At 41.0% G+C, this 15,074-nt stretch overlaps 1 protein-coding gene across 1 annotated transcript; it reads left to right on the top strand.

Annotated features, from left to right (window-relative positions):
- The first annotated feature begins 2,889 nt into the window (after nt 1–2,889).
- On the top strand, nt 2,890–4,080 carry GJC1 (gap junction protein, gamma 1, 45kDa). The gene has a single exon (XM_006832749.1). It carries the CDS (start codon nt 2,890–2,892, stop codon nt 4,078–4,080), a length of 1,191 nt encoding a protein of 396 aa, XP_006832813.1.
- Nucleotides 4,081–15,074: the final 10,994 nt, after the last annotated feature.

The raw sequence follows: 15,074 nt of genomic DNA, 5'->3' as shown, positions 1-15,074 counted from the left end.
AGCTTTGAAAATTAGTGCCATTTTATACTTGGAAAGAGTATTTATTTGTATAAACAAAGACTGGAAAGGAAATACAGGAAACCAGAGCATTTTCAGAGAGCTGTGATTGTGATGTATTTTTGTTTGTTTGCTTCTTTCTTTTAAGCTATTTTTTTCGCAATAAAATGATATTAAGTGGAAGAAAACAAAATAATTTGTGTACATCCAGCATCCAAAGAGCCTAGTAGTCCAGATGTTCCCTCCTTTCCTGAGAGCATTGTGGGCAAGAGCACCAACTGTAGGGATACTCATTCCAGAGACTATTAGAGTACAAGGGGCTGTGGTTTTTATGCATGCCTGTGGAAAACCAGTGAATACACCGTCCATAATTCTGGATATGTTGCAATGACGGCTTTATATCATAATATAATCTGAAAAGCTTATCACCGATCCCTCAAAATGACTGGATTTTCATTTCAGTGTGAAGTGGTGAGTGTAGCACTGTAGAGATAAGTGCTAGACTGTGAACCACAAGGTCGGAGTTTCAAATCTACCAGCTGCTCCTCAGAAACCCTGTACAGGGTCGTTATGAGTCGGAATTGACTCAATAGTACTTAACAACACATAGCCACCACCTCCACCATGATGTTGATGGAACTAAGGTGTTGACGTTTCCTAACAATATATCATTGTCACAAGTTTGACATACTGGGGCAAGTAGAATTTCAGGCTGTGGAAGAGATGCTTTAGGTATGGTTTGGGAGAAATCAACTTGCAGAGAACTTGTGGATGACAATCATGGAGTTTTGTATTGTAAACACGACTTGAACCTCTTTAATGCATACTGCTAATTTTGTGGTTTTGTAACTGTTGTGTATTTAGTGTGAGGAGTGAACTCAACTAGAGAACAGGGCTGAGAGTGGGAGGAGCCTTAGTCATGTGATAAGATCTTTGTGGTTACAGTCTGATAGGTACATCATGGTACCTGCACTGTTTTCTTGTGCTTCCTTATTGGAAAGTGTGCAGTTTGACTCTCTGTATCTTAACATATAAAAATTTTAAAGCAAAGTTACTGTGAACACATCATTCAGGAGCAATTTTAAACTTATTTGTTAAATTAATTGAGAGTAAATGAACAAAGTTGGGACAATATGGATAAATCTTATCGCTGTTGAAGATGAGCAGAACTCGATAATGAACAAGAATTCATCCTAGAATTGTTGTTGTTATCACAGTAGAAATGCAGGTGTTTGTTTTCTGTGCCTTTTGTGCAGTTAATGGCTCTCTGTTGAGAGGTGTCCCAGTGACTGAGAGCCAGCTGTTGGGTGTTTTAGCAGTTGGCTGCTCAAACCCCAGTGAGATGGATTGGCTGCTTGACAGAATGGAGCAAGCGCAGGGTGAGAGTTTTCACAAGGCCTCTAGTGACCCGGTTTAAATTAGCTGGGATTCTTGCGCTTGTTTTTTTTCCTATAGATGGCCAGAGTTCATCTGCTTCAGATCTCTACCAGTGACACATCTTCCTGTCATATTTTCTTAGTCTGCAATGACTTAAGAATCTCTAGGTCATTGCTACATAGTTTCTCCTACCACATGTATTAGGAGAAAACTGGGGTGTTCAAACCCCAAGCTTGTTAACATCTCATAGGAAACTTTGTTTTTTCCTGAAAATGGCATTTTAGTGATTCATTGTTTTCTGTGGGAAAAGCTTATGGCCTGCTCTTTTTCTTTTTCTCCCTTCCAGAGGGAATCCGGAAAAGTTGCAAGCAAAACATCAGGTCTCTAAGAAAATTTTGGGTAACAGAAATTCTGGATAGCAAGTAAGTGTTGAAACTTATTTGGTGGTGCTGATAAATTACCTCTGATGTCCAGAAATAAAAGTAGGAGAGGGAGGGAGGAAAAGAAGGTGGAGAGAAGCTAAGTGTACTTTGTGTCCACTTGTATTTGAGATTTTCACATGCAATATCTCATTTAGAAAAGGAGCTCTGGTAGCGTAGTGGTTACAAGTCAGACTGCCAACCTCAAGGTCAGCAGTTCGAAACTACCAGCTGTTCCACGGGAGAAAGATGAGGCGTTCTGCTCCCGTAAAGATTTACAGCCTCAGAAACCCTGTGCAGGATCACTATGAGTCAGAACCGACTCCATGGCACATGACAACATAGCATAAACACAATAAGGAGCTCTGGTAGCGTAGCGGTTACAAATTGGGCTGCAAACCTTAAGGTTGGCAGTTTGAAACTACCAGCTGTTCCGCAGGAGAAAGATGAGGCTTTTTGCTTCCATAAAGATTTATAGCCTCAGAAACCCTATACAGGGTCGCTATGAGTTGGAACCGACTCCACGGCACACAACAACAAAATAAACACAATATATACATTTAATTGATAAATTCTGTTATTGTAGTTAAAATGTTATAATTGTACAAGAACTTTCACTGTGGTTTTTAAGCAAAAAGCAATGAGTCTTATAGTCCCTTTTTCTCTATTGATGTGGTTCTTAATGTTGTCGCTATGTGCCATTAAATTGGTTCTGACTATAGCAAACCCTCTATAGTTTTCCCAGGAGTGACTGGTGGGTTTGAACTGCCAACATTGTTCTTAATGATTGGTAGTTATTTGAAACTGTATTATCTCCTATCTCTTTAACACTTTGTCATGTCTTCCAAAATGTGTTTCCTAAAGAGCATTACAGTGGAGTCCCACCCAAACTTTCCCCATATATCCTCAGTGATTCAGTGCCATGACTGGGGAGGAAGAGACACACCTGTGCCTTTTTTTCCAAGTGTTCCCATATGAGCCTTGAGGCTTTAAGTATATAGAGAAGTGGTTCCTAGAAAGATCATACATAAAAATTAAATAGTTTTAACATTTTCTATTGATATTTTTAACAGGGCAACAAACCAATTCAGTCACCATGAGTTGGAGCTTCCTGACTCGCCTGCTAGAGGAGATTCACAACCACTCCACCTTTGTGGGGAAGATCTGGCTCACCATTTTGATTGTCTTTCGGATTGTCCTAACAGCTGTAGGAGGGGAGTCTATCTATTACGATGAGCAAAGCAAGTTTGTGTGCAACACGGGGCAGCCAGGCTGTGAGAATGTCTGCTATGATGCTTTTGCACCCCTCTCCCATGTGCGCTTCTGGGTGTTCCAGATCATCTTGGTGGCAACCCCCTCAGTGATGTATCTAGGCTATGCCATTCATAAGATTGCCAAAATGGAGCGTGGTGAAGTGGACAAGAAGGCAGGACGGAGCAAACCCTATGCAATGCGTTGGAAACAGCATCGGGCTCTGGAAGAAACAGAAGAGGACCATGAAGAGGATCCCATGATGTACCCAGAAATTGAATTGGAAAGTGAAAAAGAAAATAAAGAGCAGAACCAGCCTAAACCCAAGCATGATGGCCGACGGCGGATTCGAGAGGACGGGCTCATGAAAATCTATGTGCTGCAGCTGCTGGCAAGGACTGTGTTTGAGGTGGGTTTTCTGATAGGGCAGTATTTTCTGTATGGCTTCCAAGTCCACCCATCTTATGTGTGCAGCAGATCTCCTTGCCCACATAAGATAGATTGCTTTATTTCTAGACCTACTGAGAAGACCATCTTCCTTCTGATAATGTATGGTGTTACCGGCCTTTGCCTACTGCTTAACATTTGGGAGATGCTTCATTTAGGGTTTGGGACCATTCGAGACTCACTGAACAGTAAAAGGAGGGAACTGGAAGATCCAGGTGCTTACAATTATCCTTTCACTTGGAATACACCATCTGCTCCCCCTGGCTATAACATTGCCGTCAAACCAGATCAAATCCAGTACACCGAACTGTCCAATGCTAAAATTGCCTACAAGCAAAACAAGGCCAACATTGCCCAGGAACAGCAGTATGGCAGCCATGAGGAGAACCTCCCCGCTGACTTGGAGAGTCTTCAGCGGGAGATCAGGATGGCTCAGGAACGCTTGGATCTCGCAATCCAAGCTTATACTCACCAAAACAACCCTCATGGTCCCCGGGAAAAAAAAGCCAAAGTGGGGTCTAAAACTGGGTCCAATAAAAGCAGTGCCAGTAGCAAATCAGGGGATGCAAAGACCTCCGTCTGGATTTAATCTTGGCTGTGCTAAAACTTGTGCTTTTCATAGTTTATGGTAAGCAACGGCTCACTGAATAATGACTTCCATTGAGTAAACATTTGGCTCTGGTTATCTTCAGGGACGCTGTTGGCTCATGATCCAAGCTCAGGGGACTCTGAAGGCGGGATTGGGATGGGGGGTGGAGGGGTGGGGGCACAGAGAGAGGGAAACACAGTGTTCCCGGGCACATGTTCTCAGCAATAATAATACTGTGGCAGAACTTTACATTTGTGTCTTCCAGATCTGGAAAAGAACAGATATATTTAAATCATTCTTGTTGAACAGGTTTTGTATGTACAATATTATGGTACATTTTTTAGTATGAGAATTTTTTTTTGTATTTGTACATTGGACCGCTGTAGTTATACTTTTATATTAAAGGGAAAAAAATCCTTACAGGTAATGCCTTTTTAGGCTAGTGTTATTACTTTATTCAGCAAATTCTACTCTGAGTTTAGAGTCTTAATAGATGCTACACTTAATAAAAGTGCCTCTTGTGTTACAGGGAAGGTTTCAGATATGTAAGAGTGAGGAGGAATCTGTGAAAGAAAGCCCACAGTAGAGGATGAGATTTTCTTTTACTTGAGAAATCTTTGAGTCTCATTCATGTGCCTGGAGTTGTAACCAGTCTTTGAAACCTATTTATATTTTCAAAGGAGATAAATGATACACTGCAGGATCCCTTTAAACTTCAAGCATTGCCAATATAGGCTTTGATGGTATGTATATAAGTTGATTTTTTTTAAATGATACACAAAGGTGCTCTCAGACCCACAATCTGGTAGTAGAGTGAAGAACCTCACTATCAGAAACCAAAGCCTTGGCCTGGAATAATGGACTTCCTTCATAGGAATCCTGATAGGATGCTTAGGAATAGTTATGAACCCATTGGATTATGCCTTAAGTCGCTTATCCTGAAACCTGCCTCTGGTTTCTTAAGAAGCCTCTGATGGATATTTTGTTTTCTTATGTTAACATTAGAAATAACCAAAATTCCTTTGTAGGCTAAGAATACTCAAAGCTACTTGTACTGCAAATGGCAGAAAGCCTAAATCCAAATTCCTTATTTTTTATAATTTACAGTGGAACTGTGTCTAGTATGCCAATGTGTGTTTCTGCCTAGAAGGCCAATCTGATCTGGGGTCCTGCGTATGAATATAACTAAAGAGGACTCCGGTGTCCATTCCCTATAGGCGTCTCAGTTTGTCAGTGACACACATTGATGGTCACATGACGCTCATCATTTGCAGCGTTCCTTATTGTTTTCAGCCTTTTCAGTAGGTTGGAAAGCTTTGCTCTCCAGCTATGCTCAACAGAAATCTATTGCAAACTGTTACTCTTACCTTTGAAATTCTAAAACTTCTTTTGTTTTTATTTCAATTTTAAAATGTCAGTTCTGCATTAGTCAGGAGAATCCTAAAGCAGGATCTTTTGTGTAGTTTTCTTTTTGTTAATGACTTGTTTTTGTTTCTCCATTGCTTCCCCCTTACCGCCCCAGAAATGATAGAAAAGTTCCGTTTATCGTCTAGTCATTTGCTTATTACCCATTATTTTATTATTTAATCTTTAAGGTTTAGCTTAGAGACTCCTTGGGATCGCTAAACATCTTAAGCAAAATTAAACTCGGGTGAGACTGCAAGGGAAATTTCAGGAGATGACAAGTATGCATCATGGATAACTAATAGACAATTATAGTTTCCTTCAAACCACGGGTTTAATATGGAAATTCATAAAGTTATTCAAAGGAAACAGGCAAGATTTTAAATACCTGGTAGTGTAGTGGTTATGAATTGGGCTGTTAACCTCAGGATCAGCAGTTCAAAACTACCAGCTGTTCTGTGGGAGAAAGAGGAGGCTTTCTGCTCCTGTAAAGATTTACAGCCTCGGAAACCCTGTACAGGGTCGCTATGAGTCGGAAACGACTCCACAGCACATAACAACAAAGCCTAGCTAAGAGAAACTACTAGTTAATTTACATATCCCTAGAGCTTCAAGCAGATTTCTTAATTGAAGGACAGAAGATGCACATAAATCCATCTGTTCAGAGCCTGGAGGAGACCAGTGTGGGCTTTCTGGCACAAAGGCTGGGGGCCTGAGAGTGATGGGAGGAGAGGAGGCAGGCAAAGACATTTGGCGCCAGAAGCATCTACTTCATTTCTGCACACCCCTGGTGTTTCAGCGTAGCCTGTTCTGATGAGAATTTTATTGTTTATATCTAGAAAATCCTTCAGCTTCTTAAAGTATAAAGACAAATATCCTAAATCAACTCCCCATGTGCACACTTTTTTAAAACCGGTTTTTATTTTGCTAAAGTTTTAATTGCAACATGGATCTCCCAGCTCTCACTGCCTCCTTAGTACTTTTCTCTCCACCTTTGAACATAATGAGTTTGCCAAAGTCCATTTTCTTTATGGGCATGTTATGAACCCACATTAAGAAAATGGCTCCATTAGTATCTATCTAGCATAAACACTAAACATTGAACCTGTAAAAAGATTGCTCTGAAATTTGCAGGTTTTTGTACAAAAAAGTGTTGTTGATTCCCCCCCCCAGCAAAATTGCATTGTTTTGAATTGCTATATAAGACAAACTCTGTCCGTAATGCACTTGCTTCTCAAGATAAAAGTTGAGTGCTTATCCTCCACACGCTGGACTCAAGATACGATCAACAGCATATTTGTATTCCTTACCATACTGTTGGATTTATTCTAATGCAGTTTGTCCCTTCTATTATTCAGAAGAGATGTGTAAAGGAACCAGGTGTTGATTTCTTCAAATTTGAGGGGGAAATAAGATTAAATTTCTCCCTAATAATAATGTTCATTTTGCAGCTTTGTCTTCACTTGTAATTTTGCCTCACCTGTTTTATATTTGTTCATTTTTAGAAATCCGTTTTTCTGAGGATTTTCCTTGACTAATAACTACAGAATTACTTTCTCTAGAGAGAAGTGAACTTCCCATCAGAAAATGGTTTTTACCAGGTATAGGAATCACCTTACATATGTGTCTTTTAGAGGGGCACTTTCTTCAAAGAGGAAGAAATCATTAAGTACCTTAACTCTCATTTTTTTATGGTGTGAAATTAGCTGTTACTTTTCCAAGGTTCAGGATCCACTTACGCTTCAGAGATGTTGTGTAGTAGCCAGAGAACATCTCTGGTAAAAGGTAATAAAAGAACCTTTGTTCATTTGTCTTGAGCTTGGAGCTTCAAAGAATAAAGTGACAGAACTGTGTGATGGCAGGGAGATGTCTTCTAGTACTTTGTCACTGTCACTAGTGATGATTTCAGACACTTACTCTAATGAGCCTACACCAAGAATGGACTTCTGTTACTCCTATTAATTCCATCATACCTATAACAGACCCATGAAACTTCTAAATGCTTTATGCTTTTTGTCTCATTTAGGAGACAAGCTGCTTCTAAAACTAGCAACTATAGTTTATGAGAAATTTTTGGCCTGCTGACCTTCAGTAAAATGCAAATGTGTTATACTTGAATCTACTTCAAGAAATGCCTTTGTGTAAATGAAAGGGATTTCCTGACTCTGAAGCACCTGAAATCAAAGATACAGGTGTTGCTCATTTTAAATGGAAAGCAGCTGGTATTTTGGAGGGGTTTGTACATGAACCCTGATTCTTTTGAGATCCTGAAAAACTATGTGGTATCGTTTTATGTTTTTAAAATCATGTAATGCCATAAACAGTCTTACCACCTGAAAATAGCAAAACCCCCAACATAGACTATTATAACTGAACCTACACAAAAGAGAATGTTGAATTAAAATTTCAACTCACCTGTATATTAATAGTTCCATTATTAGTGTTAGTCATTGAGTTGATCTGCAGACTTGTCACTCATCCTGGCCACATGGCATGAAGAGTAAAAGATTTTATTTGCTTTTGTTCAGAAGGTAATTGTTTTTAATAATGTTAAGTAGTTTGAGCCATGCACCTTCCCTATTAATGATCATATTTTATTTTTAAAGAAGCAATCAATAGTATTCCAAATAATAGTAGTCTAAATAAGGGGAAATGCTACTCCAGTGTAAAACCTCTCCAGAAATAAAAAGAAGTAACAGTGCTGCATTTCAGGATCTGGAGGGGTTTTTGTTGAACCAGGCAAAGGTATTTGGCAATATGCTTCCAAGATGGAAAATGTTTTTCTTTACTGATCTCTCAATTGTGTTTTCTTTAACAATCTCTTACAGAAGTCTCTACCTCAGGCACTAAATCTTGTATAATTAGCATATTAAGATGGAAAAACTTAGCTAGGACTTGCAACTTTTTAAGATAATTTGAATGTAATGACATTAACATTTTTATTCGGTCTTCTAATGTCATGTGTTTAGAGTTTGGATATTGCTTGAACAGCTAAGGAATTGCTCATTCTAGTGCCAAAGATCCTTTGTGGCTGATTTTGTTGTTACAGTTAATGTCAAACGTTATGGTGGAGACAGACTCTATGCTCAGGGCCTTGTCTCTAGTGAGATTTTGTCAGTGCCAAATGTTTTGTCAGTACCAAATACAGTTTAGAAGATTCACTTGTCGTCTGTGCATCTTTTTCCCAAAACGTGAAACCCATGGACAAGCCAGCTGCCAGGAAATGTCATATTGAGTATTTTTACCCCATTCTTTCTGTAAAATAGCATAATGGTTAATACAAAGAACCTGATACCAAAATCTCTTCTCTTACCTGTAAGTTGATCTCAGTGGGAATGAATGAGCAGAAAAAATTTCAAATAGAGATTTAGGCTCAAGAGAGGCCTTATTTCATAGCTGGGTAGAGTTTTCTGGGACTGCTGTGGCAAATGGGCCAGCCTGTTTGTGGCATCAAAACTTGGAAGGTCTAGGTGACCTTATGTGGGAGGAGGGCAGCTGAAACGCAAGCTATCTCACTGGGATGGCTCGTCTACCTGCTAAGACGGGAAGAAGTGGGAGAGGGCTGGGGAAGGGGTAGTACTTAGGTAACGATGCCCTCACTTCCCACAAAGAAGAAGAGCTGACTATAGGAGTAGGTCATGCCCAGAGCCCACCCTCAGCAGTGTGGATTGGAAATTGGCCGGAAAACCCTATTTGGTAATCAACTCGTGAGCACTTGGAAAGCTGTTGGAGTGGTTAAATCATTCTGATTCTACTAATTTTGCAAGTGGATTCTTTGTGGCAGATTTGCCATAAGAACAGACTTACGGAAAAGGTATTAGCATCAAAGTTAGGGTATGTTTTCTTTGACAAAGAGTTTAACCCAGTATTTTTAAGGCTTTAGAGACTTATACAATACTGTTTATGGCTTGCCTCCTTTAGTTACCGAATGTAGACACAGATGCCATGAAAAGCCGAGGTAGAAGCAGAGCTGAGAACAGAATCCGGCTGTGCACACTGCCCAACAGCTCAGTACCCTCCCCTTTGCCCTCTCCCAAGAGGAGGGAGGAGAGGGTGATCTTGCTGGACTTGCCTTTGTGCCTACAGTGTTTTTCGGATGTAATCACAGGGCCACCTGCGCTGAAGTACTTAATACAGATTCCTCATACTCAACCTCAGGCCTACTACAGTCTTTCTACTAAGTTTTATATGAACTTTTTAGAAGTCTCATAAAGATAGACTTTGTAGTTCACATAACAATGAAATTCACCATTAGTGTACAGTATTGTGCATTTTCACCACCACCACCACCACAAGATAGAACAGTTCCATTGTCCCCAAAGTCTCTAGGTCAGGGCTGGGGAACATCCAGCCCACCGGCTGTATGTTGTTAAGTGCTGTCGAGTCTCGGTTCTGACCCATAGCGACCCTGTATAGGGTTTCCAAGGAGCAACTAGTGAGCTTGAACTACTGACCTTGTAGTTTAAATGGCTTTGCAGTCTGGCGCATTAACTCACAGCGCAACAACAGGCTATATAATGCCCGTGAAATCATTTGTTCTGACCCTGCCAAGTCAACTGCAGTTCCCAGCCATTACATTGGTAAGTGCCTTCGAGTTGGTTCTGACCCAGAGTAGCCCTGTGTAGGGTTTCTGAGGAGCAGCTGGTGAGCTTGAACCACTGACCTTGCAATGCAGTTCAGGCCATCTTTGCAGTCCAGCGCATTAACCCATCATATTCAGGGTGAGTTAATTAAATGACCAAATATATCAGGCTAATTTTTAAGTTGATAATTTTGTATGGCTTGCGAATGATGTAAATGTGCCATAAAAGGCTTCCCCACCTTTTAGTCTAGGCGATTTGTTCGGTAACGTTAATGTTGTTAGGTGCCATCAAGTTGGTACCAACTCATAGCGACGCTATGCACAACAGAACAAAACACTGGCCGATCTTGGTCCCACATTCATTTTAGGAATAAAAAACAAGCTTTTTGAAGTATGGGCCAGAATAAGCAGAGGAGAACTTTTGAATTCTCAGAGGTTTAGATCTGGCATTACAAATGACTTTCATCTATCTGCCAGGTAAGAACGGTTGCTGGCTCATGGAGTACTGTACGGAGACTCTGGCTTCAACCAAATAAGTGATTTATCAGGGTCTATATCAGCCGTAAGAGTGTCATCCCTGACTAGACATTGAAGCACAAGTTTTCAAAATATCATCAAATATGAATTCAGAACTTCTGGTTTATGACTGACTGATACAAAAGGAACCATCCCACCTTATATGTAAATGAAATTTGGAGTCATTACTTAAAAAGATCTCTACATTTCATGACATTTTTGAGGAAATTAGAAATAGGAAGTGATTCAGGGTTAGGAAGCACAATGAAAAAATGATGGTATGGTGACAAGCATTCCTTGTCAGTTCATTTTTCTGCCCCCTCAGTTCTGAGGAAATGGCACTACCTTGCCTCGCCTTGTCCTTGTCATCCTGCCCACGTTCAGCTAAGTTAATGGAGTTGTAAAAGAACTGAAGGAAACCTAGTGCCTCCAGGAAAACCCAGAGATCCTTGTCTCCTTCGCTCTCCTGAGGTCATCACAGGGCATGAGGAGGCTGACAACCTTGAACTCCAGTCCAGGCAGAATCAAGCAACTGTTTATAACCAGTTTCAGTGCATAGCCTGGGACCTGACCAAGGGGAAACATGATACATAACTAGATAGCTTTTAGTTTGTGTTGTCCTGCATAGGTGTGGGGTTTTCTCTCTCGCCTTGGAACACTGAAGAACACTGACTGGGAGCTTCACTGGCCTGGTACGTTTTTCTGAAAGCATGTTGAAGCTGTGGCTTCTGCCCAGTGGGCAGTGACTGATAGCTCATTTACTCAGGGGCATCAGCTGATGGCAGAATGGTCTGCTGTGGGAGCAGGATTCCTCAAGACACTTGTAAAAGCAAAAGCCCTGGGAAAAGGCGAAAGTTGCCAGTGGTGGTTTGATTGACTTCACGTTCAGTTTGGGAAATGACCAAGACATTGGAAACAATGACAAGGATCTGCAGGATGTGGACAAGTTGAGATTGGGGCCCAGTTTGTAATTACGCTGTTTAGTTCCAGTGGTCTGTTGAGGGGAGTGAGGTTGTTGACTAAGGAGAGGCAGTGTGGAAGACTACTTTTCCTTTGATACAATTCAGTAAGTACAGTCAGCTGTTGCTCAGAGCAGCTCTTCTGAATCCTCAGTGAGCTCCTGGGAATCAGCTGGGAGAAGGAAGGGTAGAGTATTCAGCCTAAGTGGAGGCCACAGACACCACTGTGGATAGCATTCTTTAGTGTGTGGTATGTGAAAGCAACATAGCAAACCAGATAAAATACAGGGCACCCAGTTAAATTTGAATTTCAGATCAACAAAGGACAATTTTTTAAATACTGTATGAAACCTTACATTACGCTAAGAAATTATTTGTTGCATATCTGAAGTTCAAATGTAACTGGGCTATTTGCTAAAACTGGCAGCCGTAAGATCCAGTTATCAATGAGAGAACAGGAAAAACTTTAGTCAAGCACTAGAAAAACTGGCGTAAACAACTGAGTGTAGCCACTTTATGCAAAAAAAAAACTAGTGAAGACTCATGCTACCCATGAAGAAAGCTTTCTGACCTCTGGTTTAGTGAACTCTTTGATGCAAAACATCTGTGGTGGTTTTTGGGGGGGGGGGGCGTCTATAATTTTATCAGTATCAGTCAAATGCCAAGTTAACCCAAAAGACAAGCAAGCAGCCAACCTGCTAAAGGATATAAAAAAGTAAAAGCCCCTTCCATGTCTTCCCCATCCCCATTCCTCAAAGGATTCTACTACCTCTTTACAGAAATGTCTATGCATACACGTGCATAGACATGTCTGTTAGGCAAATGCTCCAGAGCTTTTTAAAAAGTTATATAAATGAAACCCTATGAAGGCATCATTTACAGACAATAATACAAATGCCATTGTCTCCTTTTACAGTCATTCTCGCTTTCAGTGATTTTTTTTCCTTGCTGGTTTTAAATGTACTGTTGCATGCTTTTGAGTCGGAACCTACTCGATGGCATTTAACAATATTACGTGCATCTGGTGTGGCTCTGTAGGCTCAGCACTGGACTGTAAACCACAAGGTCGGCAGTTGACACCCACCAGTTGCCTCTTGGAAACCCTACACAGGGCCACTAAATCAGAACCTACTTGATGGTGCTCAACAACATTACATGCTCACGTGGCTCTAGGTGTGCAGTGTTTAAGTGCTCTGTTAAAAGTCAGCAGTTCAAACCAACCAGATGTTTTCAGGAGAAAGATGTGGCAGTCTGCTTCTGTTAGGATTACAGCCTTGGAAACTACAGGGCAGCTCTGCTCTGTCCTTTAAGGTCACACCATGAGTTGGCAGCCACTTAATAAGTTTGGTTGGTCTTACTTTTTTGTTGTTGTTGTTATCGCACGTTCATTATAGAAAACGTGTACATTTCAGAAAAAAAGGAAAAAATTACTGCCCGGTCCTCAACATTAGTATTGTCTCAGACCGTCGGGTTTTAGATGAAAATTGACAGCAAATGAGGTTCCCATTTAACAATTTTTACACAGATTGCCCCATGACATTGGTTATCATTCTCAATATGTCAGCATTCTGGTTCCCATTCTGTTCTATGAGAGAGTCAAAAAGTATTGCTCCTCGGGTTCCAGTTCCTACAAACAAAATGTGTTTAAACCTAAGTCTGTGATCAGTGGCTGGCTGCAGACACGTTCTCTCAGTAAACATTTGTCTCAGTCCTGTTAAAGTGCCTTCAAAAAAGGATCCAATTAAGACTATGGGTTCTGATGGGATCTGCTGGGCCAGTTAAAAATTGAAGACAATGAGGTCAGCACATAAGGTTATGATGAGGGGTGGAGGGGGTCCCTGAGTGGTTTTTTTTTTTAACCCCTAATTTTTTTTTTTAAGGTTTTTATTGTGGATTGAGTGAAAGTTTACAGGGCAGATCATCATTTTTACATTCAACAAATCATACACTGCGTTTCATTACAATGATTATGATTATAATCTGTTCCATGTACCATCAGTTAACAGTATTTCTCTCTATTCAAATAGCTTTAAAAAAAAACAACACTCAGGCATATACAATAATTTACACTCTCAAAGGGCACATACTGCAAGTCAGCCTCCTGGCCACCAGCTCTTAGTCCCTCTCTTCCATGATTCTAGAGTCCGCAGCCGCTCCCCCTCTCCATGCCCCCATCTCTGCCTCCGTGGTGTTGCTGTTTCTCTGGATAACATCCTGCATTCTGCTTGTGCTCTTCCCCCTTGATGGTCCTGGGGTCCTCCGTTTCTGTACTGTAAGATTAACTACTCCACTGTTCTTGTTACAAAACTTCTACCTTTACGATTGTGACAGTCGCAATTAGCCATGATGACAATTATTCACTATTGAATCATATGAATCTTATCCCTACCTCTTCACCAGACCCATCTAGACAAGATGAAAACTATTCAGTTGGGGGCTCTTTCTTTCCCCCCATACTCTTAAACTATACTCCTTCTTGAAACCTTGTAAGCCAGTCACTTTGTACCTTTATCACTGGTAGCGTAGTGGTTACGAATCGGGCTGCGAACCATAAGGTCAGCAGTTCGAAACTACCAGCTGCTCCGCGGGAGAAAGATGAGACTTTCTACTCCCGTAAGGATTTACACCCTCGGAAACCCTGTACAGGGTCGCTATGGGTCGGAACCGACTCAAAGGCACTTAACAACAACAACAACATTTTAGGTAGCCAATGTCTTAAGTTGTCCATCCCCATCTACCCTGTGTACAGAGGGGATAGCATTGATACTTGATGTGAAGACTCCTTCCCTCTCTGGTGGTATTTAGAGCTACTACCTCCATGAGTTATAGGTCAGGTTCTTTAAATTGTAGCAATTTACCTTTGTTTCCTTTATCAAAAAAATTTTTTTTTGTAATCTACCTCTAGTGAAGTTCTGATTGTCAAGCCATTGGGGCTAGGTCAAATGAGTACTGTCTACAAGTTTGGGTATTCTTGTGCATGTCCCCTCACTTCATATCAGCTGGATGCTTCACTCTCAGCTCTAGCCCTCTGTGGCTATGTCCTTGTCCATGGGCTCAGGTATCCCCAGGTCTCACCACACTTTGGACCAACCAGCCCTTCCTCTTTCATCTGCAGGTCAACGGGAGTCAATGGACTGGTTGAACTCAGCCCATTTCTTCATTGCTGCCTTTCCCCCTCTTCCACTCACCCGTAGACCAATGTGGTTGCCAGCAAGCTTACATGCTTGTTTGTGTGTTCCCTTTGAGTTTCAGTCTTAGAGGGGAGTTTGTCCTGAAGGAACTTGATTGCTTGCCTTGATGTCATCCTGGCAAACAGCTTGCTTATTCTTGTAGTAGCTATTCACGCTGTCATTTTTGTTTTGGGTTTTTCCTGATAATCTTTCTTTAAAGATGTATCTTCTGTTGCTCTAGCTGTTCCCCTGAGGGGTATCCTTGATAGATGTTCTCAGAAGATACCGGATGACCAGGAGGACTTATGAAGAAGTTCTAAGAAAATTGAAAACTGCCCTAGTAAGAAAAAGGCCAGGAAAGTT

Source organism: Chrysochloris asiatica, unplaced genomic scaffold (genome assembly GCF_000296735.1).
Source record: "Chrysochloris asiatica unplaced genomic scaffold, ChrAsi1.0 scaffold00007, whole genome shotgun sequence".
NCBI classification, from domain to species: domain Eukaryota; kingdom Metazoa; phylum Chordata; class Mammalia; order Afrosoricida; family Chrysochloridae; genus Chrysochloris; species Chrysochloris asiatica.
This window is presented reverse-complemented; position numbering and strand designations above follow the sequence as displayed.

Coding starts and splice junctions, on each gene's coding strand:
- GJC1 (XM_006832749.1), top strand. CDS start 2,890: ATGAGTTGGAGCTTCCTGACTCGCCTGCTAGAGGAGATTCACAACCAC.